The sequence below is a fragment of the Prunus mume genome, linkage group LG8 (genome assembly GCF_029339155.1).
Source record: "Prunus mume cultivar Tortuosa linkage group LG8, ASM2933915v1, whole genome shotgun sequence".
In the NCBI taxonomy this organism is placed as follows: Eukaryota; Viridiplantae; Streptophyta; class Magnoliopsida; order Rosales; family Rosaceae; genus Prunus; species Prunus mume.
In genome coordinates, this window is record NC_142705.1 from 6,911,537 (window position 1) to 6,936,185 (window position 24,649).

Consider the following 24,649-nt stretch of genomic DNA (forward strand, 5'->3'; position numbering starts at 1 on the left):
TACCAGCTTCCTTTGTATATATATCTGTATGGTCTGGTTTTTGTTTTTATCAAAATCCCACATGGGCAGTCTTGAATGGTGAGACATTTCCGAAACTAATTGCACCTCAAGGAACTCAAGTTGAACATGTGCATCCTACAATTATCTGTCATGGATTTTCAGGTAAGAATTCATATCTACAAAAGTTGATAACGTTTGAAGAATTTAACTTTATTTTTTTTTTTTTTAATTTCTGGTTCTGAATGAGTTTCAGTGCCAGAAGGCAGCAAGCAACACCAATAGGTGTGAGCAGTTTGCTCCCCATTTTGGCGGCCTAGGGCAACTACGCTGACATTGGGAGGGTCTTAAGGGAAGACTGCCCTTTAGCTGTTGGGCAACATGGAAGTTTGGTATGTTTCTATTTATGTGAGTTTGTGTACATGACAAACAAGCATAGAAAAAAAGGTGAGACAAAAAATGTGAGCATTTTGGTCCCCTAAGGAGAGACGCAGTTAGTTAGGGAACTGGATTTTTAACCATGGCTTGTAGCCCTTACACCCATTGGTGAGGGCAATTTTGCCCATAAACCAAATAGCGAGTATAAGGTGAACTGTAAAATCAGACGTTTTAACTTTGAATATTTATTTATATAAAGACATATCCACATGACACATGTATTTAGCGGGTAGTTGCTTATGACCTTTATCAAGATAAATCAAAGTGGGTTGTGGAGATTTTCTTCTTTAGCCAAGAAAATATATAGAAAGTGAATGCTGCATTATTTGGACCACCTTTCACAAAGAGGCTTCTATTGCATTTGCCATCCAAAATCTGTTCCGTTCCTGACAGATTTTATGTTGGTTTTAGGTAGCTGGGGTTGTTTTCCCTTTTATTATTAGGAGTTTTGATCCATAAGTGACTTAGGTTAAAGCATTTGATGTGATGTGTATCTAATTAGCATTTGATCTAAGAGCTGATAAGATATTATTATTATTATTATTATTATTCAAATTAAATATTTAGTCGCCTATAATTCTATCTTCACAGATCATACTTTTAATATTTTTATTATTATTGTTTTTATTGTTTTTGTGATTTTAGTAGGGATGTCTATGCTAGAGTTTTTTCGATCCTGCGTGATCGTTAGTGGAGGCGCACTAAATTATCTTAATTTTGATGTTAGATCGCTCCGTTATTGTAATGGTTCTGTGCGACTAATGTTTTTAACTGAATTATGAATGCAACCCTAAATTTTCTCAATTCAAAAGAAAATAATAAAAAAAGAATGGTTGCCCATTCATCTATTAAATAAAATACAGAGTGGCTTTCTTTTTTGACCAAAAATTGGACTGCACGTACGTACCCAAAAGCTTACCAAACAAAAACAGATGGCAATTTCTTTAGCTGGTGGGATGCAATGGTGTGACAATGAAATGTAAAGTTTACTTTTATACATCACCTCCTTTTTTGAATCATTAGAAAAATACAGGATATGTCGAGGGAATTGACCATTATTAATGAAAGGGCTCTTTCATTAACCTTTAATCAGGTTATTATAATGCTAATCTCTTTGAGTTTAGGACTAATTTGTAATGGATGGAACACTACTTTTCTGTATCTTTTAAAAGTTGATCGTGTTTGTATTTTCCTAGATTGCAGATTAGTATGATATTATAAAATATTAGAAGTATAATTTGGACTCATTTGGGCCACACAGCAATAATATATGTACGCATTCTTGTCTTCATCAATAGTTTTGAAGACACATTCTAATTGCGGTTAACGGGTTGAAAGGGATGACACAGTTTGAGAGGGACAGAACCAGGGCACTGTTCTTGACAGCAAAATTGGGACAAATTAATTCCTTCTCAAATTTTCCGAACCTCATATACTTGCAACGGGGTACATACGCAACGTAGCTTTCTTTTTCTCTCTCTCGTCATCTATAGTGATACGTGACAACCCTATTATATGTAAGTTTTATTTTCTTTACAAATGTGAGTCGTGTCTTTGTTAGAGATATACTATATACAAGATGATTAGATAAGACAGTACGCATAACAAAATACACGTAGGAGTAAGATAGAAAGTAGTACAAAGAGAGAAAGAGAGGGGGGGCCCGTTGTGTACAATTAGAGGGAAGCCAGGGTAGGCCAAGCCCCAATGGGGTTTGCTAGCTAACTGCATGCCCTTGAACACTATTTTCCCCAAATGACTTGTGAGTTGTTCTTAGCCCCCACATCTCACATGGCTTTGTTTTCTCTCAAACCAATTCACTCATTCCCACTATGCCCATATAAATACCTCTCCACCCCTCCAATCTCCACACCAGTACATCACACGCTTCTCTCATCTCTCTCTCTCTCTCTCTCAACCAAGTAAAACTATATTCAAAGCTAGCAAGCAAGCAAACACAAGTTTACAAAGCACATCACCCAAAACACAGAGAACATGGCAATCAGCAAGAAGTCAAACAAGCTTCCTCAAACAGCAGCTCTCAAGCAGATTCTGAAAAGATGCTCAAGTTTTGGGAAGAAAAATGATTACAACAATGAAGGTGGTCTTCCTGAAGATGTGCCAAAGGGGCATTTTGCTGTGTATGTAGGTGAAAACAGAAGCAGATACATTATCCCAATTTCATGGCTGGGCCATCCAGAGTTTCAAACTCTGCTCCAAAGGGCAGAGGAGGAGTTTGGGTTTAACCATGACATGGGCTTGACTATTCCTTGCGAAGAAGTCGTTTTTCGCTCTCTGATGCATCAAATATATTAATTTCATTGATTGATCATGAAGAAAGGAGGGCTTGTTGTTTTTGGTGTCTGAAACAAATATTTGCAAGAGAGATGAAGCTAATTTGCTTGGCTGGCTACCTGCTTCATTCATTCTTAGACGTCCTTGATTAATTTGTATTATAATTGGCGGCTCTGTCCGTGATTTATTAACTTTTTTTTTAGTGATTATTGTATATTGATACTTATGATCATGTAAGCAGTTTTTCTTCAGTGGTGGTTACACTCAAATCAAAGAATTCAAGGGAGCTCCTCCCAGGCTCTCCCTTTTCCAATCTCTCTCTCTCTCTCTCTCTCTCTCTCTCTCTCTCTCTCTCTCGTTTTTATTTATTAATTTATTTAGACACCTTAAGATGAAGATGAAAAGATGGAGGACATGCAAATCCATGATGAAAGTTGACTGGTTTTATGGCTTAGTTTATACAGTGGTTAGCATGATATATATAAAAGTAAAACATTGACTATATTGGTCAAGATTACTATTCAATCTTCTATTCCCTATTCTTAATTAATTCATTTCAAACTTGCAAGTCCAATTTGAGAAATCTTTTTAGTTGTCTGGTTTAATTAAAATATAACCTGAATAAGGAGAAGGATTTTCTAACATATATATATACCTTTAAACTCGGGGGAGAAAATCATTGTTCTTCCTCCCCTTTCCCCTCTTCTCTCTTTTGTTAGCAAATAAAAAGGGGGAAAACAATACTGTTTTTACATGTATTTCCAGTAAAGGGGAAGAGAAGCTATGTAACTTTTATCATAATAAGGCAAAAACTTAATCGTAATGGAATGCAAAAACCCAAATTTCCTGGAGATTGAAGTTGTTGGAGTTGGAGTAAGGGTTTCTACTAATTAAGGCTGTGTAAAAGTTATGCATATGTGAAGATAGAGAATAAGTTTATATACCGCTATGGAACTTTCTAGAGATGCAATTCTTCCATGATTGTAACTCTGGATTGTAGGTAGTGACATATAACAGCCATATAATTGCAAGGCTGTCCATAATTTCCACGACTATTTGCATTATTTTCATACATGAAAAGTAGTTTGAATGAGAAGCTCATTTGAGAGTGATTTTGGATAGTTTAGAATTACTTATGTGGATTAGCACCTCCCACTTGTTCCTTTTTTTTTTTATGAAACCTCCCACGTGTTTTTTTTCCATATAATCACTTTGAGTGATTTTAAGAGATTCTGAGAAGAAGCATCTCCCACGTATATTATATATGTTAATTTCAAGTAATTCGTTTTCATCTAATTTCCATATGTAATAGCATATGTGTTCGTCAATTACAAATTTTACTAATTGTAATTAGTTTATACTAATAACCACAAGGTTGGCACTAAACAAAAATCCTTGTTGTAGTGCATGCCTCGGCAACGTTTTTACACAAAGCTTTGTACTTATGTGCTAGTGCTAGTTGAAGACACCCACCACACGACATAATCTATATAATATTATTTGGTTTTTTCTTGACAATATCGTACAATCTTCAAGTACCTACTTCATATAATTTGTGGAAGTGTGACTTATTTAAACAAATCCATTCTCCTCTAACTTTTCTTATTATAGATTATAGACCCTAACCCCCAAGTGCCAACCATAGACCAGTGTCATGCTCCACAAAGTCTTCTTCAAAAAAGCCATGAAAAAAGATATTGATTAAGAAACCAATTAATTATACGTGGAGTCCAAAGCCACATAAAGATTGCAAGAATTATTCAAACCAAATACCTAATCAGTTTTTAATGGTTTCCTGCCCATCATGCATTTGGGTCCACGATATTAGAGATGTACTCCGCCAGTTTTTAGCCTCTGATCTTTATTATTAGTGACGCCATATGCTTAATTGGACTCCATTTTTGTACGTTTGAGAGGCACATGCAAGTGGGTCTCGTTGTCCACTTTGGCTGGTCTTGGTCATTATGAGACTCTTAATCACGCTTTAGTCACTAGATCCGCGCCCGCTGTTAATCACACTTATCCGGTTGCATACGATTTTAATTAATCAAATGATGATGATGATGGATTATTGATTGATACGGCCATGCACAGTCCTGCAAAATTTGGAGGGTACAAATTCCTTTTCATTCCCTTAATCTCCAAGATTCCAACTAATTGCGTTTCCATTCGTATAAGCTTTATTTTGGAGAAAGGGATTGGGAGAACTACCTAACCTTGTGACGAAGGGGACAAAGCTCACATGAGAATGTTGTGATCAACGGAAGAGGCCATAATCTTTCACATCATCTTTTTCTTCAAATTAAAACATCCCTAAAAGATTTTACTCCTCAACTAATCGCATTGAGTTTTCCATCCATGTCAATCAACATTACATATGTACTTTGATGCAAAAAAACATTTTTTTTGCACCCTGTCGTACAATGGCTGAATCAAGAATTTTTCAATGAGTGGGTTAGTTAAATTTTTTAGCTTAAAATCTTACCTTTGTAGTGTGAATTCTTAAAAATTTCTTGGCATAAACTAAATAAGCTTCATAAATGCAGAGTGCAAAAATATAAATAATTAAGTTTTATTTATATATTAGTTGTAAACACAAATATAATAGAATTTGGTTAAACTAAAAATTTCTTGGCATAAACTAAATAAGCTTCTAATGATTTTTTTTTTTGACATCCAGCTGCGACTAGAGAATTTCAAGAAGTGATTTTTATTCATGCCCCTCGCAACGCAACTGTAATAAAGCTGCTCATGAGGTTGCATCTTTTGTAAGTTAAGATTTTGTTCCTCCTGAATGGCTGTTTAATACCTTGGCTACTAATGCCAAAGTCAGCGTTCGGTTATAATAATATTAGTTCTTTTCCTGGAAAAAAAAAAAGGCAGCATACTTCTTGTAGTAGATAATTTTATTGTTGTTTTTTTTTCTTCAAAACTTTCCTACAGCCTACCACAGTCTTGGCTGCGGTTCCGCGCTGCCGTAATAAATCACAAAAAATCTTAATCAGAGCATCATCCACACCCTATGAAGATAATAAAAACGAGAAAATTAATGTTACTGAATTTAACACATAGAGTTTGTCATTTGTCCAAATGGGGTTTGCAATATTTTTTTTGTATATTTAATTGTAGCACAGATCATGAGTGGATTAATTGGGTGACGAGGTATTCTTGCATTTAACCTTCCCATCACTGGATTATTTTGTGCCCCCACCCCACCCCACCAGCACAAGAGAATTGAAAAATCGTAAGAAAGAAGCCAACATTTTAGATCTTTACCAACAAAACATTTACCAACGAAACATTTAAGGCTTGAAGAACATGAAGAACTAAAATCCCAACACACATGGGTGAAGAAAGCTGAATTTGCATGGAAGATATTAGTCAGCTTGTGAAGCTTTTCTGGTACAAGTCTCTTTCGTCGACCTTGTGCATAATCAAAATGCTCTGAATCTGACATGGGGATCTCCCACATAAATTTGCTTAGTTTGGATGCAAGAACAGATTGTGTTGAGAAGTGGGTCGGCTGAGATTAGTTTGTAGGGTAGACATGTTGGGTTCATAAGCACCTAAGAGTAGAGAACTAAACCTGCACATGCTCTTTAGTTCACATGTTTTTTCTTTTATTTATTGGAATTTGGGGTTTAATTTTGAGTGCCACACAACTCCCACAAACCAATTTTGTATCTTCACAAGTGGCCAAATGAGGTGAAGGAAATATCAAGAATGTCTCCTAGCCCACACATGTTCCTTCGGGACACAAACACTAGCTAGTCTTGTTAATAAAAATTTCATTTTCATTTTTCTTTAATTTGATACAAGCAATACTGGAGGAGGGAAGAATCGAACCTAAACCTCGGGTGCAGTGCAGGGGTAACTGCTTTTAATGTTTTGTTTTAAAGTTTCATGAAAACTTAATTAGTGTTGAGCACTTTCTTTCTTGGGTGCCATTCCAATAAGTTTTCTTTTGCAAGAAGGTGGATAGGATGAATAATTAAGGGGATGATAGTAACATTGCTTTAAAATAACGATTTGAACATTCAAAATAAAATAAAATATGAGTATGCATGAATAATTATTCATTGATCATTAAAGCTTGTCAACATATACCACTTACAATTCTTCTTTTGATCTTTGTTTTTAGTATTTACCAATCATCTGCAAAGTTCTACTTTGGGCCGAGAGTTCAAGAATCAGGTTTGGGTTTTGTTAAACGATCTACCATTTTATGGGCCATTCCATTATGAGTGGTTCGTCAATTGTGCAGAGAGTTAGGAGCTCAGAAACAAACATAAGCAGAACAAAAGCTTTCTCTGAAAATAACTTTCATTAATCTTAAAAAATTGCCCGAGTCATTGGAAAAACTACCTACCTACCCTGTGTCTCGAGGTCTCAAATTTACCCCAAGCTGTGCACAAAACTTGTGTAGAAAAGAAATGTAAAGATGGGCCAAATTTGCAGGATTTTAGCTCCATTATTCACATCCTTCCAGTATTAAACCCAGTTAGTTTCATTCTCTTGGCACTATGGGCCTCCATGATACTGCCAGTCGGCCATTGGCATGACGTATCATGCTGGAAAGTGCAATTAACTCCATTACGGCATCCCCTAGAGCTTTTAAAGTACAAGCAAGGTTTTCGATTCTTGCAAGGTTTCGTTTCTCCTCGTTTAAAGTTTTGAACCATTTTCAAGTCTGTCATGTGATTATGATTGTTACCATTTTGTGCAATAAATGGGTCCTGGATTTCTACTCCATGTTGCATAATGAGGTTCTTAAAGTAGTTCACATCCTTCACATGTCCGGCTTCTTTGGCTGGGAATAGCGGTAAGGGAGCTCTATTTGGATCATTCATTGCACTTGAAGGGAATGGCGGTAATGGAGGTCTGTTCGGTTGAGTCATTGCACTTAAATGGGGGTGCGGGGGTTGTGCTTGGTTTGGATTTGGCAGGCTAGGCAACATAAAGAAGTTGGATTTGGGGCTGGGCAAAGGAGGCGGTGGTGTTGGTCGATTCAACCTGGATTGTTGAACATTATTTGGCTGATGAGGGATTGTATTAAAAGCAGTTCCCACTGTACCTGGCATAGGGCAGAAGTTTCCACCTGCAGCTGTCCCTTGCATATCAGATTTTGGATGAGATGAGGGAATTGATGGAACTAATGTCTTTGGCATGGGTGCAAGTCCTGCATTGGCCTGTGGTCCGGATTCATTACTCAATTTCTGGATCATTTTTGGGTCACTAAGAATTTTAATGAGCAAACCAGTATCGACCAAACTTCCCTTCTCAGTGCTTTTCATGATTGCAGTCAATGCAGCTGAAGCAGCAGCAGTCACGTCCGCGTTAAGATCAAATAAGTTTCCTAGTACAGGTTGATCACTGGCAAGTTGCTGCAAACCAGGAGAGTTACATTTAGAAGCTTTTGATTTCCCAGATGCCAACAGACCTTGGTGCAAGATTGGTGGTTGACAACCTACATTGGTATTCACTGGAGTTTCCAGATCAAGTAAATCTGGGGACTCTTCTTCAATTGGAGTATCGGGAACAAAAGGAGTGAGGCTATCATCATAATGCTCACCCTCTACATCCAAAGAAACCGAGGGGCTGTGCCAAAAAATTAAAAAAAACATATGATCAGGTTCAATCATATAAAAGAACAAAAAGACTACGAAATATAATTCTGGATACAGGTAGAAAGCTTACTTAGGAGGAATTGCAGAAAAACGAGGATAAACTGCTTCAAGCACTCTCATCTCTCTAGATTTTTGAGCCTTGGCTTCCTCACTTTCCTCGCCAGCTGCTACTTCCCAGGTGGGAGTTATGACAAACTGTTCAAGTAAAATAAACATATCAACATCTGAATTCAGATTACAGACCAGATATTCTAATCACATGCATACTTAATCATAATTTAGCAAAGATCTAACATCTACCCACCTTGGAAGGAGGTTTCCATTGAATCCTCGGGATGTGGGGAAGTTCCACTTTTGACTGGCCCACAGAAAAACTGCCTTCAAATCCAGGGGGAAAATCATTTTCCGCAGGAATTGAATTCAACATACTTGATGCCTTTGCTTGAAGATGATCTTGATATTTCAGGCCAACTTTAACAGGACAATCCTCAGAAGAGAACAGCTTCACCTATTTAAATGCACAACTTGGTCAGTCACAATGAACAGATGAATGATAACAATCAGCAACATTTACCACAAAAAATTGGAAAGATAATTTTAACAAGAAGAAAGAATGATCATATTTTAAAAACCAGATTATATGCAGCATCTACATTAGAGATTGACCACATTATATGCAGTACGGCTCATCAAACCTACACACTAATTGTCTCCACATTTTATCATATGGACATTCATATTAATGATTTCCAAGGCATTCTACGCATAGAGGATATTTAGATATCTAAGGCCAAACCTTTTTCCTTTATACGCTAGAGGCTATATACCATTATATGAATCTCAGGCAGAAGCCATGTTTTAGCATTTAATTTCTGATTAGAGTGGACAATTTTGCTTTACATTTTATGAAGACTTCAAACACATGGATTTCACCACATATGTAACATCTTCTGGCTATATGACACATGAACACACCCTAACCCCAGTATCTGGATGGTATCACCCTAGTTTTCTGCAACTATTAGCATTATATCCTACACTAGGTAGTGCATTGCAACTATGTATTTGCAAGTATGAGTTAAGAAGAAAATTCCAAGACTTCATCTTATCTTCGAGGGATTAGACACAGTAGATTTTTTCATCATAATCAAAATTTGGGTTCTACAAGCTCAGGTAACTGACCAATCAGTTAGTGCTTGCTTTATTCAGATATTATGTATTATGTACTCTTATGGAAAAAAAACAGTGGCATGAGTAAGATAGGGAATCTTTTCTACTATTTACGTATATGATTATAAGTTATAACCTTCAGCATACTAAATTACAACAATATTTTCTTAATCAGGAACCTTTTACTCTTCATTGGACAACTACCCTCACCCAGGTATAAGCCATCTGAAGTTCTAAAACTTTTGAACTTTCAATAATACTTTATGTAAGTCTTGCTGATCTTAAATTTTGTTGATCCTATCCTTAAAATAGAGCAGTTTGTACATGTTTTGGATAAATTTTTGTATGTGAGGGTAACACCTCAACGTGGCGTTACCAAACCACCCAAGTTATAACAAGTGTATATTTAACATACCCTAATGTATAAACCCATCGCCAACTACATGTATATATGCCGTTACCAGTACACCCAAACTACGGCACATGGTGGCCAACGAGTTTACACTTTAAGGTGTAGTAATTAATGAATATATATGTGTTATAACATGGGTAGATGGTAAAACCACATTTCCATGTTGTAATACGGGTGGAAGACAACACCACATGACTTCATAGATTATAGACATTATAGCAAAAAAAAACAGAGTTCGTAGATTTAGTTCTGCTGATTCTTGTAATAACTTAGTTGATCCTAGTTATTCTGTTGATCCTAATTATAAAGACCAGCAGAACAGTTTCGATAAGATCATCAATCGATTTATCGGTCCAAAGGACTTCATCAAGTAAGATTTTATAACAATCAAATCAGATTAAATTCTTTTGATTCTTGTGATAACTCTGTTGAGACTTAATATAGAAAAAAGAGTTTCTGCATGATCACTACACTTTCAATAAGACCATTAATCGATTGATGTGGCTGAAGGACTTCATGGATTATAGGTTTTAAAGAAGTCCAACAGATTTACCACTGGGTGACATGCAAGAAATAAGTCACAAGGACCAGCCTTAAGACCACCCCATCTTCTTGCCAATCAATCTGTTTCGAAGGAGAATGAATATCGAATCTCTCCGTTTTAAATTTTTTCATTTGGTGTCAAGATCTTTCATTTATTCAAGCTCTTGTCACACTGCCAATATTGCATTGGCTTTTTCTCACTATTTTTTTTTTTTTTTGGTAGTAAATGTCATTGTTGTATAATTTTGTTGCCCAGATTTCTGGACTCACAATTAATTAAGTAGCTTAACAACAGAACGAATTTTCAATGAGTTTATGATGATGGTTTTAAATGAGCATCCACTCTTTCCTTTAATTTGCCAATCGAATGTAATCCATATTTGATTTCTTAAATAAAGTAGAATAATAATAATAATTAAAAATAATAAACAGATGCAAACTTTAATCAATCAAGTTGACAGGTATGGTTTTGTGATTAATTGAACAGGGAAAACTAATGGAGTATTTTCTGACTTGCCAAACAGATGAATCGAATGAAATCTTATAAGGTTAAAACAAATCCAGAACCACCTCCAATCTAATCCAATCCAATACGAAGAAGAAACTAAAAAACCTAAAACAAATTGGTAGTTCAGAATCAGAACTGAGAAGATCAGATTTTAAGATTTTGCGATTATACCTGACAAAGATTGGCTCCAGAAGCCCAAGAAACTGAGTTTGAAATCCTCGACCGCTTCATATTCATTCTCATATCTCAAAAACCCTTCCCGCTTCAATTTACCGATATAAAATTCCTACTAATCCTAGATTAAAAAATAGCTATGTAAGATTTGTAAAATCGTAATCGATCTGGCTGCGCAGATCTTCTCGAAACCCTAGGCTGCAAAACAAAGAGCAATGCCCTAATTTTGATACCGAGAGGAGAAGAGGAAGCCGATGCGTTTGCTTAATATGAGAAGTGCGGTGGTGTTCTTGTATTTATTGGGATGTTCGAGAGACAGCTTTTTGTTCGGTTTCCATTTTCCTAATTTTCCGATTTCAATTATGACGGCTTATTTGGTATTTTACAGCGCACGCATATGGTACGCCTGGCGTATGGTACGCGCTTGTGCTTTTCTGGCCTGGTCTGGCCTTTCCGACTTTATGTACGGATAGGAATTACAATAGGATTATTTGCAATGCATTAGTTTACTAGCCCTGTCAAAAAAATACCCCATATTAACTTCTTCTTTTTTACACCTCATCGATTCCACTTCATTTGAGTTTGTTATATTATGTTGTCAAAAGAAAATAAAAATCGACCAACGGGATATATCTCAATGAAAAAAAGTTTTAACTTATAAATTAATAATTTTATATTTAAACATTCATGACATTCCGACAGTGCGTGAGAAAATCCTATTTTTCTTTTGTAATTTTTGAAAAGAAAAAAAACAAAGAGTCCATGGATCTAATATTTTTGCCCATCGAGCCGCGTCCCCCCACATCTGGCCCAATATAAGCTGAGACCATTATCCCAGTGGATTTTTAATTTAGCAATGGATTGCATGCTTACCCGATGCTCACGTGAGATGGACCACTGCAAGGGCCTAGGCGATTGTCCATAGCATCTCCTTTTCCTGTACGTTTTATAGCCAAACTGGAGGCTATTGAGTTGACCCACAATTTAATCATCAGTCAGTGTTTGAAGAAGATGGTGAAGACACCACCATACTTCGTTGATGGAGCATGTAGTCGAGGGACTCCAACTATCTTGAAATTGATTTAAGAAAGGCTCGTAAGGTAGTATTTCAAAAGCTGAATTAAAAAAGGGTAAAATAAGACTCAGCAAATAAAATTTAATTGTATATATTTGATTTGATTTGAATTGAATTTTTTTATACAAGTGTGATACTAGGAGAGGAGGAATCAAACATAGGACCTCAAATGCAGAGAAAAATATCCTTAGCCACTCTTGGCATACATATTTGATATTTGAATTTGTAATAATTTGACACCATAAGAATAATGGTTGAGTACCAATTTTTTTTTAATTAAACACTCATTATTAATGATACTTGAACTCATGATTGATGATATTTGAACTCATGAGATTGACTGCACAAACAAATTGAGTAATGTTACTCTTACCGTATTTGTATATCATATTCTCATATCACCTTATGTGATAGATAAAGTGGATAGTCACCTTATGTTATATTTAAACATTATATTTATACTTTTTTTAATATAAAAAAGTCGTAGTATAGCCGCATGGCTATACTATTTAAATACATTATATTTAAAAGGAATAGCCGCAAGACAATACTATTTAATAAAAAAAAAGGAAAAAAAAAAGGACCCTCCTAGTTGCATTTTTTTGTACTTTATAGATATTAATTTGCTAGTTTCAACATATCCAAAATACATATTAATTGGCCACTACATAATATTTTAATATAATTTTTATGACATATATTATTCTTATTCAATAATATGTGAGAATTATTTGTATAATATGTGAATTTTGTGTGTCTTACTGGAAATTTTGTAAAAAAATACGTGTACAAAACATTAGAAATATGTACGTACATGTACAATGTCTATTGTATGTTCGCTATTTAAAAAATATGAGACGTGTAAAAAACACGAATGTATTATTGAAAAATATATACGTACATATATATATATATATATATATATATAAGAGACTTAGTCGCTCGTCTATACTATTTATTAAAGATAATTATATATAAAAAAACCAATAAAACTGCCCGGCTAAACTATTTTTTAAAAAATAAGAAAAAATCGTGTATAGCCAATCAGCTATGGTATATCTAATAAGAAAAAACAGAGCATACGCCTAGGCCCAGTGTAAAATAGTATAGCAGGCGGCTATACTGTTTGTAAAAAATAAAAACCTACGATAGCCGTGGTATCTTAAAAACTATTTTTAATATCAAAAAGATGTCCCCAACGAATAAGCGCACCGTGTTAAAAAATTCAAACACAGAGTATAGCCGCATTTACTGTACTATATATTATTATTTTTAACGGACCCTCGGGATTAGGCGCCACATGTCAAAAATGGCAGACGCATACGGAGGTTAGGCGCAGAATCGAGTCTAGCCATTCGGCTATTTTATTTTTAATATAAAAAGTTCCCGACAGATTAAGCGCCACGTGTCAACACAAGTCTATTTATAAAGAGTGGTGATTTCCATTTTTCTCTATTTTATCACTTACACTCCTTTTTATAACTAAAAAGGAGTGTAAGTGATAAAATAGAGTGGGAAAATCATTGCCCTTTATAAAAACCAGACGCGGCTATACGTTTTAAAAATAAACAAAAATGGAGTATAGCCGGTCGGCTATACTATTTACTTTTTTTTAAAAAAGCAGCCGCACAGCTCCTAGGGCCCACGTGTGAAATAGTCAGCCGTTCGGCGATACTCTTTTCAAAAAATAAAAAACTAAGTATAGCCGTGTATTATTTTTTAAATATTAAAAAAGGTGTAATGCTACTCATACCGTCCGTGGTAAAAATAGCATTTTGGTTTAAGAATATGATTACGCTGATTTGCAAGATTAACTCAACAGAATTAAATATTTGGCATACAAATCAAATCAAAGATTAGAAATTTTTAAAAACGTTAGAAATTTGGCACCCTTCTGACTATCGTGCTGTGGGTCCCCCACCGACAACTCAGCTGGCACCCTTCTACTAGCCACCCCCACAGTAAAACGGCTAAAAGCGCGTTCCTGTCCAACCAAGCCACCAGACTTGGATCCCTCCCTCCTTCCCTCCCTCTTAAAATCTCTCAAAACCACTACACCCTCCTCTGCACAATCTTACTCCTACTCTCACTCCTCTCTCATTTCTCCTCACAAACCCGACCCGACAATGGCGTCCGAGACCGACACCACCAGATCCGGATGCACCCCCAACGGCTCCGCCCCGGATCCGCCGGAGCCCCGCAAGGTCGCGCTCATCACCGGCATCACCGGCCAGGACGGCTCCTACCTCACCGAATTCCTCCTCAACAAAGGCTACGACGTCCACGGCCTGATCCGACGGTCCTCCAATTTCAACACCCAGCGCATCAACCACATCTACATCGACCCCCACAACGCCCACAAGGCCCGCATGAAGCTCCACTACGCCGACCTCACCGATGCTTCGTCGCTCCGCCGTTGGATCGACACCATCGCCCCCAACGAGGTCTACAACCTCGCCGCCCAATCGCACGTCGCCGTTTCGTTCGAGATCCCCGATTACACTGCTGACGTCGTCGCCACCGGCGCCCTCCGCCTCCTCGAGGCCGTCCGCTCCCACATCGCCGCCACCGGACGCACAGACATTAAATACTACCAGGCCGGGTCGTCGGAGATGTTCGGGGCGACCCCACCTCCGCAATCGGAGACGACGCCGTTTCACCCCCGATCCCCCTACGCTGTTTCGAAATGCGCGGCGCATTGGTACACGGTCAACTATCGCGAGGCCTACGGGCTGTTCGCGTGTAATGGGATACTGTTCAACCACGAGTCGCCGAGGAGGGGGGAGAATTTCGTGACCCGGAAGATCACTCGGGCAGTGGGTCGGATCAAGGTCGGGTTGCAGAGCAAGTTGTTCTTGGGGAACTTGCAGGCGTCGAGGGATTGGGGTTTTGCCGGTGACTACGTGGAGGCGATGTGGATGATGCTGCAGCAGGAGAAGCCCGACGACTACGTGGTGGCGACGGAGGAGTCGCATACGGTGGAGGAGTTCTTGGAGGCGTCGTTTGGGTATGTGGGTTTGAATTGGAGGGACCATGTGCTGATTGACAAGAGGTACTTGCGGCCATCAGAGGTCGATAATCTGAAAGGGGATGCTACAAAGGCTAAGAAGGAGCTTGGGTGGAAGCCCAGGGTTGGGTTTCAGCAGCTGGTGAAGATGATGGTGGATGAAGACGTTGAATTGGCCAAGAGGGAGAAGGTTCTCGTTGATGCTGGGTACATGGATGCTCAGCAACAACCTTGATTTCTCTGGTCTCAATTTGGGTTGAAGTTTATATAATGTGGCTTAGTTGAATGGTTTTCTAGAGGTGATACAGTTTGGTAATGGTTCCAGTAATTTATTGTTCAATGTTCTCTGTTCTGAGGGTTGTTTTTTTTAATTTTTCTGTAACTTCATTCATTCAATTTCAGCAATTCTATACTTGGAACGATTGTTGCAGTTTATGTTTTTGTTCAATTTTTCTGCTCTGGAGCTTGACAGTTTTGAATAGTGAAAGCTCTCTGGGATCTGCTGGATCTGATCCCTCTCATTTGACAATAATTTGATTCAGTAATTCACTAGAATAAGTTATTTTGTATAAAGTTTTGTGTCGGTGATGGCAGTTGCTCACGTGGATTGTTTCTTGGTTTATTGGTTAAGCCAAGAACGATGGGAACAAGTAAAAACATAAAATTAAAGTGTGTTGTATAGTGGGGCTTGTCTTGTTCCTACCCTGTCCCTTTACATTTGTATCTTCAGTATGGGAGGGAGGAGAGCCAACAGGAACACTTTTGTTACCATTGAAAATGTTAATAAATCACAATCAACAAAGGTTTTGTACAAGAAAGAAAGGATGCTAAGTCAGTCTAACTTGGTTTCGGCAGAAGGTAGACTTTGGTTTAGATCTCTTTGCAGATCAGATGAGCTTGATTGAAATTCTTGGTCGGCAATGCCGACTGCAAATGGCTTGACAGATGACCTAAGGGATTCTGGTCCTTCCACCGATATTCTCCGGCACAGTGCATCACAGTTACTAATTACCTCTGTCAGCCTCCCTTTAAGCTCCCCAATCTCCACCTGCAATGCATGAACTGCATGCACATTCCAAGATAAAGTTAGAATAAATTAGGTCATAAGAAGGTATACAGGCAAGAGCAGGTTTTGATGTGAAAATTATAATGGACACATGCTGTACAACTAATTTCACCATACTCTAGGTCCATCCAGACATTAGGTAGAACATATATCAATTACCTTCAGATAAATGTTGCGAAGACGTCTTCATTGCTGACACTGAATAATTAAAACGTTGAAGAAGTTTAACAGCCAGAGCATCAGCTACTTCTATCTTATCTTCAATGTCTTCCTGCAACAATTATCAACAAATCAAGGTTACGTAGTTCCAGGTGAGGAGAAAGGATGGAAAAACAAGTCAATGTTCCTAATTTGCTGCCAGCCTTTCACAAAATTCAGCATAAGCAACACAGGCTTCTTAAAAGCAAGGGCAAACACATAAATTGTTCCAAACATAAAACTTTCTGATTTGCAAGACATAACAACAACAGTGTGCAATTATGTTGGATTTTCACCAACTTCATACCACTGGCTAATACTGCACAGAGAGCTATACTTGAATTTCATGGAAACATCTTCGTTAAGGCAGTCGTTAACTGATATCATACTAAACTGTTGATCCCTTTAATTCTGTGACATTATTTCATCCACTATAACATCAAATGAACCAAGTCTCAGACAAGATCCAATTACATAAGTAACCTCGCATATTTCTTTGTTCCGTGGTGATCCAAATAGAACGCCTGAAGTTGGCCGGATGGAAGATGCATAAGGACAGGCCAAAGATCAATCTACTGCCTTTGAAAATATGATTCATCACAATGTCTTTGGGAAATAGGAAGAATACCCTAAACCCTGAATCGAGTTCTAATTTTCTCCCTACATTTTAAAATCATTCAATGTCTCCTCAACTTTGAGGTTGTGTGAAGTAACCCCTCCAGCCATCAAAAACTAACGGCTAGTGCCCGTGTGGACAATAAAGAACTTAGAGTTATGTCAAACAAACTCAAAATTCAACAAGGAATATTGTATCTTGTTAAAACAAACCTGTCTTTTGCTCATCTTTTGCACCTTCTCTTCCTGCCAATCACGGTACATAGAGAAGAGTTCCAATAGCACTTTTGGGTTCACAATACCTGCAGTGACAATTCATAACAGAGCATTGAATTCCACTTCAAAAGGCAATATGTATCAGTATCAATGTTGCAAAGAGAAAGACACAGCATCTACAAAATTACAACCATTATACTTATAGATGCAGAAATGAAAATTCTGAAGCATACACAATGCACAGACCACAGGGGCTTAGCTAGTTCAATTGCGTTGTAAGAACTGAACTTTGGGTTTTTTCTTCTGTTTTTTTCTTTTTTGCATCAAAACCGAAGATTATAAATCACTGAAGCAGCTTACTTGAAACAGAAGACGACGAAGGTTTCCTCACTAAAATGTCAGTCAAGCTACCCTCAGCCGGGGGTGAAGTCAGTATCGGCGTCGACTACAATGAAACAACTCAAAACGTGAATCCAAATGTCGTTTAGAAAATCCAAACACCGATGAACTTAAACCCTAACTATTTGTTTTTTCTTCCTAAATTAATGATAATTTGAAAATAGGAAATTGTAAACTTACAATTTTGAGGGATTTGAGCTTTTCTAAGACGGGATCGGCGACTTCTGACCGCTCAGACACGGTGGTGATTTCATCGGCTGGCCTCTTCAACCATAATTAAATTAATTTGATACTGTAAATGAAATTGAATTCAAAAGAAAAAAGAAAATTTGAAGTTGATTAAAACGCAGAGCTACCTGTGAGCTTGAGAGTGTGGATTCTGAGGCACCCATCGCTTCGCCGCCGCTTGTTACGAACGAAACTCACCGTTTCAGTGGCGCAGCTGAGAAATGAAGCGGTCTTAACCGTTCTACTTCCGAGTACCTTTTCGACGACACAATGTTCGCGCGCGTGTACGGAAACCGCGCAGAATTAGATTTGGTTTTTTTTTTGCTATTTTTTTGCGTCCCATATTTTATGAATTATGTTGGTGTATACACGTGTCACATAGGTTGAAAAACAAAGTTGAGGGAAAAAAAATTGAAATTAGTAACAATTTATTTTCGCGAACTTTTCTTTAGCGCGTAGCTCCCTATAACAATTTGTGAAGCTTATTTGCTTCACAAAACTGAAAACTCCACCGCGCTCCGCCATTTCACAGTCAAATTCCCAAGCTACAATTGCCAAGCCCTAACTCTGTTTCTCTCGGTTGCTTAGGGTTTCTATCCGCTGCTTATAGTCAGCATGAGAACTCGCAATGCGGACACTCCGAAATCGGTGGCCGGCAAGAAAACACCGCCGGCGAGGAAAACCGCCGCTAAAGCACAACCCGCGGCTTCTCAGTTGGACTTAGAAGCGGCCGCTCCTAAAACTGTCGAGGCAAAACGCGTCTCTGCTGCTGACAGAGCTAAGCAGGTCAAGAAGACGGAGACTACACCCCCTACTGCTTCAAACTCTCAAAAATCATCAGGTAGCTATTGAATTAGTTATGTGTTGATTTGTTTCGAATTTCTAATAATTTGTTTGATTGAGTTAGGGTTTAGCCTCTGAAGTTATGACTGCTGCTGCATATAGAAAATGAAATTTGGTACTTAGTGAAATTAAGAACAGTACAGGTACTGGAGTGTAGATATTATGTACCTTTTATTACCAATTAAGTTGAAGATGTTGTGAATAAGTCAGTTTTGAATCGCTATGCTTGATTTATTTTATTGGTGGCATGGTGTTTGTTAGTTATTCACTTTTTTTTTTTTTTTTAAACCTGTGGGTTACTCGTAGTTGAGGAGGCTGAGGCATCAGCTGGTACTGCCAAGGTGACACCAGCCGCTAAAGTTGGTGTAGTGAATAAATTAGTTGCGAAAAAATCTCCTGGGAAATCTAATACACCGGCATCAGCTAAATCTGTTTCATCACATACACGGAAATCGGGGGGTTCAGTGAAGGCAAAAGTAGATGCGTTAAACAAGGAGAAAGTAGCAGATCTCAAGGATGTGGAGTTCACAAAGAAGAATCCCATTTCTGAGAATGATGGAAAGTTTGAAAAGGAGGAAAGCCATGTGGAATTTGAAGTATGCACTGTTGAGAATGTTGGAGAGCCTTCAAGGAAGGAAGAGCCAGCTGTTGAGAATGTTGAACAGCCAACAAACAAACAAAGCGCCAAGGAAGTAGAACCAGATCCTAATGAAAATGAAGAGGATCCTGTTGAGGAAGAGGATCCTGTTGAGGAGGAGGATCCTTTTGAGGAGGAGGATCCTGTTGAGGAGGTGGATCCTATCAAGGAAGATGATCCAGTTGAGGCAGAAAAATCTGTTGTTGGGGAGGTTGTAAAGTCTTCTGAGAATGAACCATATTGTGATGTAAAAGAGGGAGTGGCAGTGAAAGGAGATCAGGAGGAGCCAATGGATAATGGTGATGAAGAGGAGACCCGTGTTGAGGCTGCTAACAAGGTAGAAAATGTCGAAGAGGGGTTACAAGGAGAAGATATTGAGGGTGTAAAAGATGTGTATGATGGTGATGAGCAGATGGACGAGTATGGTGAGAAAGTGGATCTTGGAGAACATGGAGAGGAGGAACTTCCAGAGGATGATGCAGAGGATCCAGCAGAAGAAACTGAGACATTGGAGGATAAGCAATTAACAGCCATTGCAAATGAACGCAAGATGAAGAAAGAACGAGAAATATTTCTTGGGGGGCTTGATCGGGATGCTGTGGAGGAAGATGTGAGAAGGGTCTTTGAGAGGATTGGAGGGATAGTTGAAGTTAGGTTACACAAGAATACTTCAACTAATAAGAACAAGGGTTATGCATTTGTGGAGTTCGAAAATAAGGAGCTTGCAAGGCGTGCTTTGTCTGAAATGAAAAACCCTGTTGTATGGATTTTTCTTTGTCTTTCCTGTTTCATATTCTTATAAGCTTCATTCTAATTGACCATTCTGCAGATTCGAGGGAAGCGATGTGGGACAGCACCGAGTGAGGACAACGACACATTGTTCTTGGGTAATATCTGCAATACATGGACAAAGGAAGCTGTAAGTGTCATTCAGTATTAATTTAGATAACCAGATAAGTAAATAGGTAACAGAAAGGGATAAAGTTATAAGTATCTTTAAATTTGTATATATGCTTCTCAGGATTGTTCACTCTTTCCTTTATCATAATATGGGATGACAGATTAAACAAAAATTGAAGGATTATGGTGTTGAAGGTGTTGAGAACATAAATCTTGTCCCAGATGTTCAACATGATGGGTTGAGCCGAGGTTTTGCATTTGTTGAATTCTCTTGTCATGGTGATGCTATGCTTGCATACAAGAGGCTTCAACAGCCCGATGCTATATTTGGTCACCTTGAAAGAACTGCCAAAGTGGCTTTTGCTGAACCTCTACGTGAGCCTGACCCAGAGATCATGTCCCAAGTGAAGTCGGTATTTGTGGATGGCCTGCCACCTCATTGGGATGAGGACCAGGTTAGGGAGCAATTTAAATGCTATGGAGAAATCTTACGCATTGTTCTGGCACGGAATATGTCTACAGCCAAGCGGAAAGATTTTGGATTTGTTGATTTCTCAACCCATGAATCTGCTGTGGCCTGTGTTGATGGTATAAATAATATAGAACTGGCAGATGGAAACTCAAAGGTATTCTTGTGTTTTTCTCTTTTGTATCTTCTCTCTCTCTCTCTCTCTCTCTCTCTCTCTCTCTCTGTGGAAACAAGTGATTAGGTTATGTGACACATTGGAAAAAAATAAACATTGATTTTTTAAGCTGGACTAGGCAAGGATAGGGAAGTTCTTTAACTGCTTTACATAGATGCATGAATTCTTGTATACACAGACATGCATACCTTCCTACATGCATACACACACGCAAGAGATGAGTTTTTACTAGTTCCCTGTTCTGATTGGCCATTGTTTTCTTCAGACGTGATTGCATGTCCTGCATGGCACAGAATTATTAGTTGAATAACATACTTTCTTACCTATTTTAATTTGGTACTTACTTATGTTGGTTTTTGTAATTCTAGATAAAAGTGAAAGCAAGACTTTCAAATCCTTTGCCCAAAACTCAGGCTGTGAAGGGTGGAATGGCCGGTGGATTTCGAATTGGTGGTGATGGTGGTGGTGGTAGTGGTATCTTTCCAAGATTCGGTAAGATATATGTTTATTTGTTTGGTTAAAGATTCATTTTGCTTTGCACATCATTTTCTTGTTGTTACTCTATATTGCTCACAGGGAGGGGTTTTGGTCGCGGTGGACATCATTTCAACCGTGCAAATTTCCAACGTGACAGACATTTCTATCATGGTGGACAAGGTCAAACTGGCAGGATGGGTTTCCCAAATGAATATGACTTCGATTACCCATATGATGAGTTTCATGGACGAGGTTTCTGTTGTGCTTATAATCATGTCTTGTAGTATTTCAGCTCCCCATCTCACCAAAAGTATCTTACTGATTTTGTTATGTTTCTCAGGGGGGAGAAGGGGCCCTTTCATGGGTGGTCATTATCCATCTGCCGGAGGTTCATCATCAAGACCCTACATAGATGGACCCTGGCATGGTGCCCCTGATAGAGGCTATGGTATGCATATTCCTCCTAGAAGGCTTCCATATTCTCCAGAAGGACATTTTGGCAGACTGCCAATGGGGGGTCATTTTGACAGACCGCCAATGGGGGGTCATTTTGACAGACCACCAATGGGGGGTCATTTTGATGAACCTTATTTTTATGATGATAACACACAAGGAATAAAACGTCCATTTCATATGAGGGTAAGCTTCCCTTGATGACATTTTGTTGTTCTCTAAGCCTTTTATGCCCGTCCTTATCATATATGTGCTACCTTTAGGACTATGATTATGATTACTTGGAGCCTAGTAGACGTCGCCCACGGTTGGATTATGCTGATCCAACAGCTTCATTCCGTGGAAACCATTATAGTGGTATGGATTTTATGCTCAGCATTCCTTTGTTTTTCCTCTATTCTCTTGGACTGTCCATATTGTTAACTTTTATGCCAGTTTACTCACTTAATTTGCTTTATCTTCTAGATACTTATGGAGCTGGCAGTAGTCTCTACTCTCATGATTATTATGGTCCTGAAGTAAGCAATTAATGCTTACGTGACTGTGACTTACTTTACATTTACATTAACATATGATGATGATATCAATTTCATTTTGCAGTATCATTCTGGTCCACATTCATCTTATTATGGGAGGAATCACTCATATAGAGGAGGCCACTACTTTTAGACTCAAGAACTTTTTGGTAATAGAAATGCTTTATGATTTTAAGTTATAATCTGTGATTGTGAATTCCGTATGCTAATGTTCTAATGGTTTTTATTAATTGAGATCAGGTGGCCATGGATCTGCACGCAGGATGTAATTTATCAAAGATGGGCAAGTGGATTGCTGTTAGAAAGAAGTTGAATATTTCTTTCACCTCTCTGTCTTCATCCTACTTTTCCTCATTCTCCATCTATCTTCTTTACTTGTTAGTTGCCTGTTTAGTTAATTTGGGTAGGATTTCCGAAGTTTTGATGTTTATAGTTTAGGTAGTCTTTCAAGGACCCCTGACTTAGAAACTTAGTAATTGTTTGTATGGCAGAGGTTGGAAAAGATTTACTCATCTTACCCTAGGAATGGACAACTCGATGAACTCTGTTATGGTTCTTTTGAAGCTAAGATGCTTCTTCGAGCCCTATCTATAAATAACGGCATGAGCCATTTGTTTGTTGATTACAGTTAATTTTGTGGTTTAGAGAAATCAAGTTCGGTGATTTGTGGGAGATAAAAGGTTTTCAGTTTAGGGTTTTCCCGTTTTCATGGAGATGCGAGGGATAAGAATAAGCATGCTGATGGAGATGGACCTGAAGGTGTTTTTTTTAATGGAGAGACAATATGCATGTATTATGGAGTTCTATTCGATCTAAATGAAAGACTTGCATGATTATATGCTCAGAGGTTTTTCTATATTAGGGTAGGCTTCTATATGACATTCTTGTTTTTTGCTGATGGGTGAATGAGGTGGTGGTGTGTATGATATTATGTGGTCCGTTTTTCTTTATTGAAATGTAGCTCGGGTTCTCTAGCTGTATTTGGCATGGATATAGTGGTTCATGAACATTGTTGCCATGTTTCATCAAACTGTTCTGCCAGAGGTCTAGTATAACTTAATGTTCAGTTTATCTGAGGGATAGATGCTGACGCCGTTTGGAATAAAAAAAAAAAATCAAGTAAATTTGTTTTGGTGTCTATCTGTGAGGAGCATAAGTGATTGATCAGGTCAAGTCTGCCATATGGTGTCCAGTTATATTCAATTTCATAAAGGATTTATTTTGTGGGGGATCCCTGCGAGGAGCACAAGTGATTGATCAGGTTAGAGTTCATTGTTTCTCAGGTGACAACTAGTTATTGCTCAGTAGTTTTTAAGGTCCAACAATTGACTATCTGTGATTTTCTACGAGATAATATTGGACTTTCAATGGTTGAATATATATTTTTTTCTCTGTAGTTCTAAGCTCTCTGTTGGCAAATGCTGGCCATTTATGATTTTTCTGAAAATCGAGGACAGTATACTGAATGTGTGTTATTTTAGTTCTCCATTGAAGGTACATTGTGTTTTGTCAGTCAGGTAGAAGCTCAGGATGTAATTCGTTTTGATGATCCGATACCTCTCGGTAGGGCCTTATATTTTTAGGATCATTGTGATTGATTTAGCAAGTGTCGGCCATTTATGACTTTTCTGATAGTGGAGGAAAGGATCCTGAATCCACTGTTCTTAGTTGAAGGTACATTGTCTGCGTCTGTGTGTCAACAAAGGGATATTAGGTTAGGATGTAATTGGTCTTGACAAACTGAATACTTTTTGGTAGAGGTTTATGCTATGACCGACCATTGTGATTGATTTGCCTTGCTTGTATTTACAAACCGAGTGTTCGACTGGTCAGCGTCCTTCCTTTTAAATTATATGTTCATGCTGAACTGAGAGAATGAACATAGGATATACCCATGCCTCAGTACGATGCATCCTCCGATTTTGATCCTTTTAAGACGTAGCAGGGGCATGCATAACATAGGGAATCTCTTCCTAGATCATATACAGAGTTCTTAGTTTTAGGTTGATGTAGGCTACATGGTTTTTTTTTATCGAGGAACACGGATAACCGCTGATGCTTTATAAAAAGTCTGATGGTATGATTTTTTTTCTGTTGTGCACTTCCCTTCAGAGAATTGCCCCTTTTCTTTTCCCTCTTCATTTCTGTTTCCTTCTTGTTTTGATTCTGAAGTCGTGCGTTTGTCTTGTCA

At 38.1% G+C, this 24,649-nt stretch overlaps 5 protein-coding genes across 6 annotated transcripts; 3 read left to right on the top strand and 2 right to left on the bottom strand.

The window, feature by feature from the left end:
* Window positions 1–2,292: 2,292 nt before the first annotated feature.
* Window positions 2,293–2,981, top strand: LOC103340196 (SAUR-like auxin-responsive protein family). Its single transcript, XM_008243587.3, has one exon. The coding sequence runs from the start codon at window positions 2,431–2,433 to the stop codon at window positions 2,749–2,751; it is 321 nt and encodes a 106-aa protein (XP_008241809.1). The 5' UTR covers window positions 2,293–2,430; the 3' UTR covers window positions 2,752–2,981.
* Window positions 2,982–7,043: 4,062 nt separating this feature from the next.
* LOC103340195 (Zinc finger C-x8-C-x5-C-x3-H type family protein) lies at window positions 7,044–11,516 on the bottom strand. The gene is made up of 4 exons (XM_008243585.3): window positions 11,162–11,516; window positions 8,662–8,865; window positions 8,428–8,552; window positions 7,044–8,328 (listed from the first exon to the last, which is right to left on the bottom strand). The coding sequence occupies exons 1-4, from the start codon at window positions 11,231–11,233 to the stop codon at window positions 7,206–7,208; spliced, it is 1,524 nt and encodes a 507-aa protein (XP_008241807.2). The 5' UTR covers window positions 11,234–11,516; the 3' UTR covers window positions 7,044–7,205.
* A 2,849-nt stretch (window positions 11,517–14,365) lies between these two features.
* On the top strand, window positions 14,366–15,676 carry LOC103340193 (GDP-mannose 4,6 dehydratase 1). The gene has a single exon (XM_008243583.3). The coding sequence runs from the start codon at window positions 14,366–14,368 to the stop codon at window positions 15,479–15,481; it is 1,116 nt and encodes a 371-aa protein (XP_008241805.2). The 3' UTR covers window positions 15,482–15,676.
* A 213-nt stretch (window positions 15,677–15,889) lies between these two features.
* On the bottom strand, window positions 15,890–18,284 carry LOC103340194 (uncharacterized). The gene is made up of 6 exons (XM_008243584.2): window positions 18,097–18,284; window positions 17,921–18,004; window positions 17,702–17,786; window positions 17,339–17,427; window positions 16,472–16,583; window positions 15,890–16,308 (listed from the first exon to the last, which is right to left on the bottom strand). Exons 1-6 carry the CDS (start codon window positions 18,130–18,132, stop codon window positions 16,079–16,081), a joined length of 636 nt encoding a protein of 211 aa, XP_008241806.2. The 5' UTR covers window positions 18,133–18,284; the 3' UTR covers window positions 15,890–16,078.
* A 102-nt stretch (window positions 18,285–18,386) lies between these two features.
* LOC103340192 (uncharacterized) lies at window positions 18,387–23,083 on the top strand. Of its 2 annotated transcripts, none has more exons than XM_089042229.1 (11): window positions 18,387–18,809; window positions 19,118–20,208; window positions 20,278–20,367; window positions 20,510–20,974; window positions 21,361–21,484; window positions 21,569–21,721; window positions 21,810–22,108; window positions 22,186–22,279; window positions 22,388–22,440; window positions 22,523–22,607; window positions 22,694–23,083. In XM_089042229.1, the coding sequence occupies exons 1-10, from the start codon at window positions 18,584–18,586 to the stop codon at window positions 22,589–22,591; spliced, it is 2,664 nt and encodes an 887-aa protein (XP_088898355.1). In that variant the 5' UTR covers window positions 18,387–18,583; the 3' UTR covers window positions 22,592–22,607; window positions 22,694–23,083. The 2 variants fall into 2 exon arrangements, with proteins under 2 accessions (XP_088898355.1, XP_008241804.2); XM_008243582.2 differs by having other exon boundaries at window positions 22,699–23,083.
* The last annotated feature ends 1,566 nt before the right edge of the window (window positions 23,084–24,649 follow it).

Coding starts and splice junctions, on each gene's coding strand:
- LOC103340193 (XM_008243583.3), top strand. CDS start 14,366: ATGGCGTCCGAGACCGACACCACCAGATCCGGATGCACCCCCAACGGC.
- LOC103340195 (XM_008243585.3), bottom strand. CDS start 11,233: ATGAGAATGAATATGAAGCGGTCGAGGATTTCAAACTCAGTTTCTTGG. Junction 8,866..11,161: donor CTGGAGCCAATCTTTGTCAG/GTATAATCGCAA, acceptor GCATTTAAATAG/GTGAAGCTGTTCTCTTCTGA. Junction 8,329..8,427: donor TTTTCTGCAATTCCTCCTAA/GTAAGCTTTCTA, acceptor TTTTTGGCACAG/CCCCTCGGTTTCTTTGGATG.
- LOC103340194 (XM_008243584.2), bottom strand. CDS start 18,132: ATGGGTGCCTCAGAATCCACACTCTCAAGCTCACAG. Junction 17,787..17,920: donor AGCTCAAATCCCTCAAAATT/GTAAGTTTACAA, acceptor GTTTCATTGTAG/TCGACGCCGATACTGACTTC. Junction 17,428..17,701: donor TTCGTCGTCTTCTGTTTCAA/GTAAGCTGCTTC, acceptor TTGTCACTGCAG/GTATTGTGAACCCAAAAGTG.
- LOC103340192 (XM_089042229.1), top strand. CDS start 18,584: ATGAGAACTCGCAATGCGGACACTCCGAAATCGGTGGCCGGCAAGAAA. Junction 20,368..20,509: donor ATACATGGACAAAGGAAGCT/GTAAGTGTCATT, acceptor ATGGGATGACAG/ATTAAACAAAAATTGAAGGA. Junction 22,441..22,522: donor ATGATTATTATGGTCCTGAA/GTAAGCAATTAA, acceptor TTCATTTTGCAG/TATCATTCTGGTCCACATTC.
- LOC103340196 (XM_008243587.3), top strand. CDS start 2,431: ATGGCAATCAGCAAGAAGTCAAACAAGCTTCCTCAAACAGCAGCTCTC.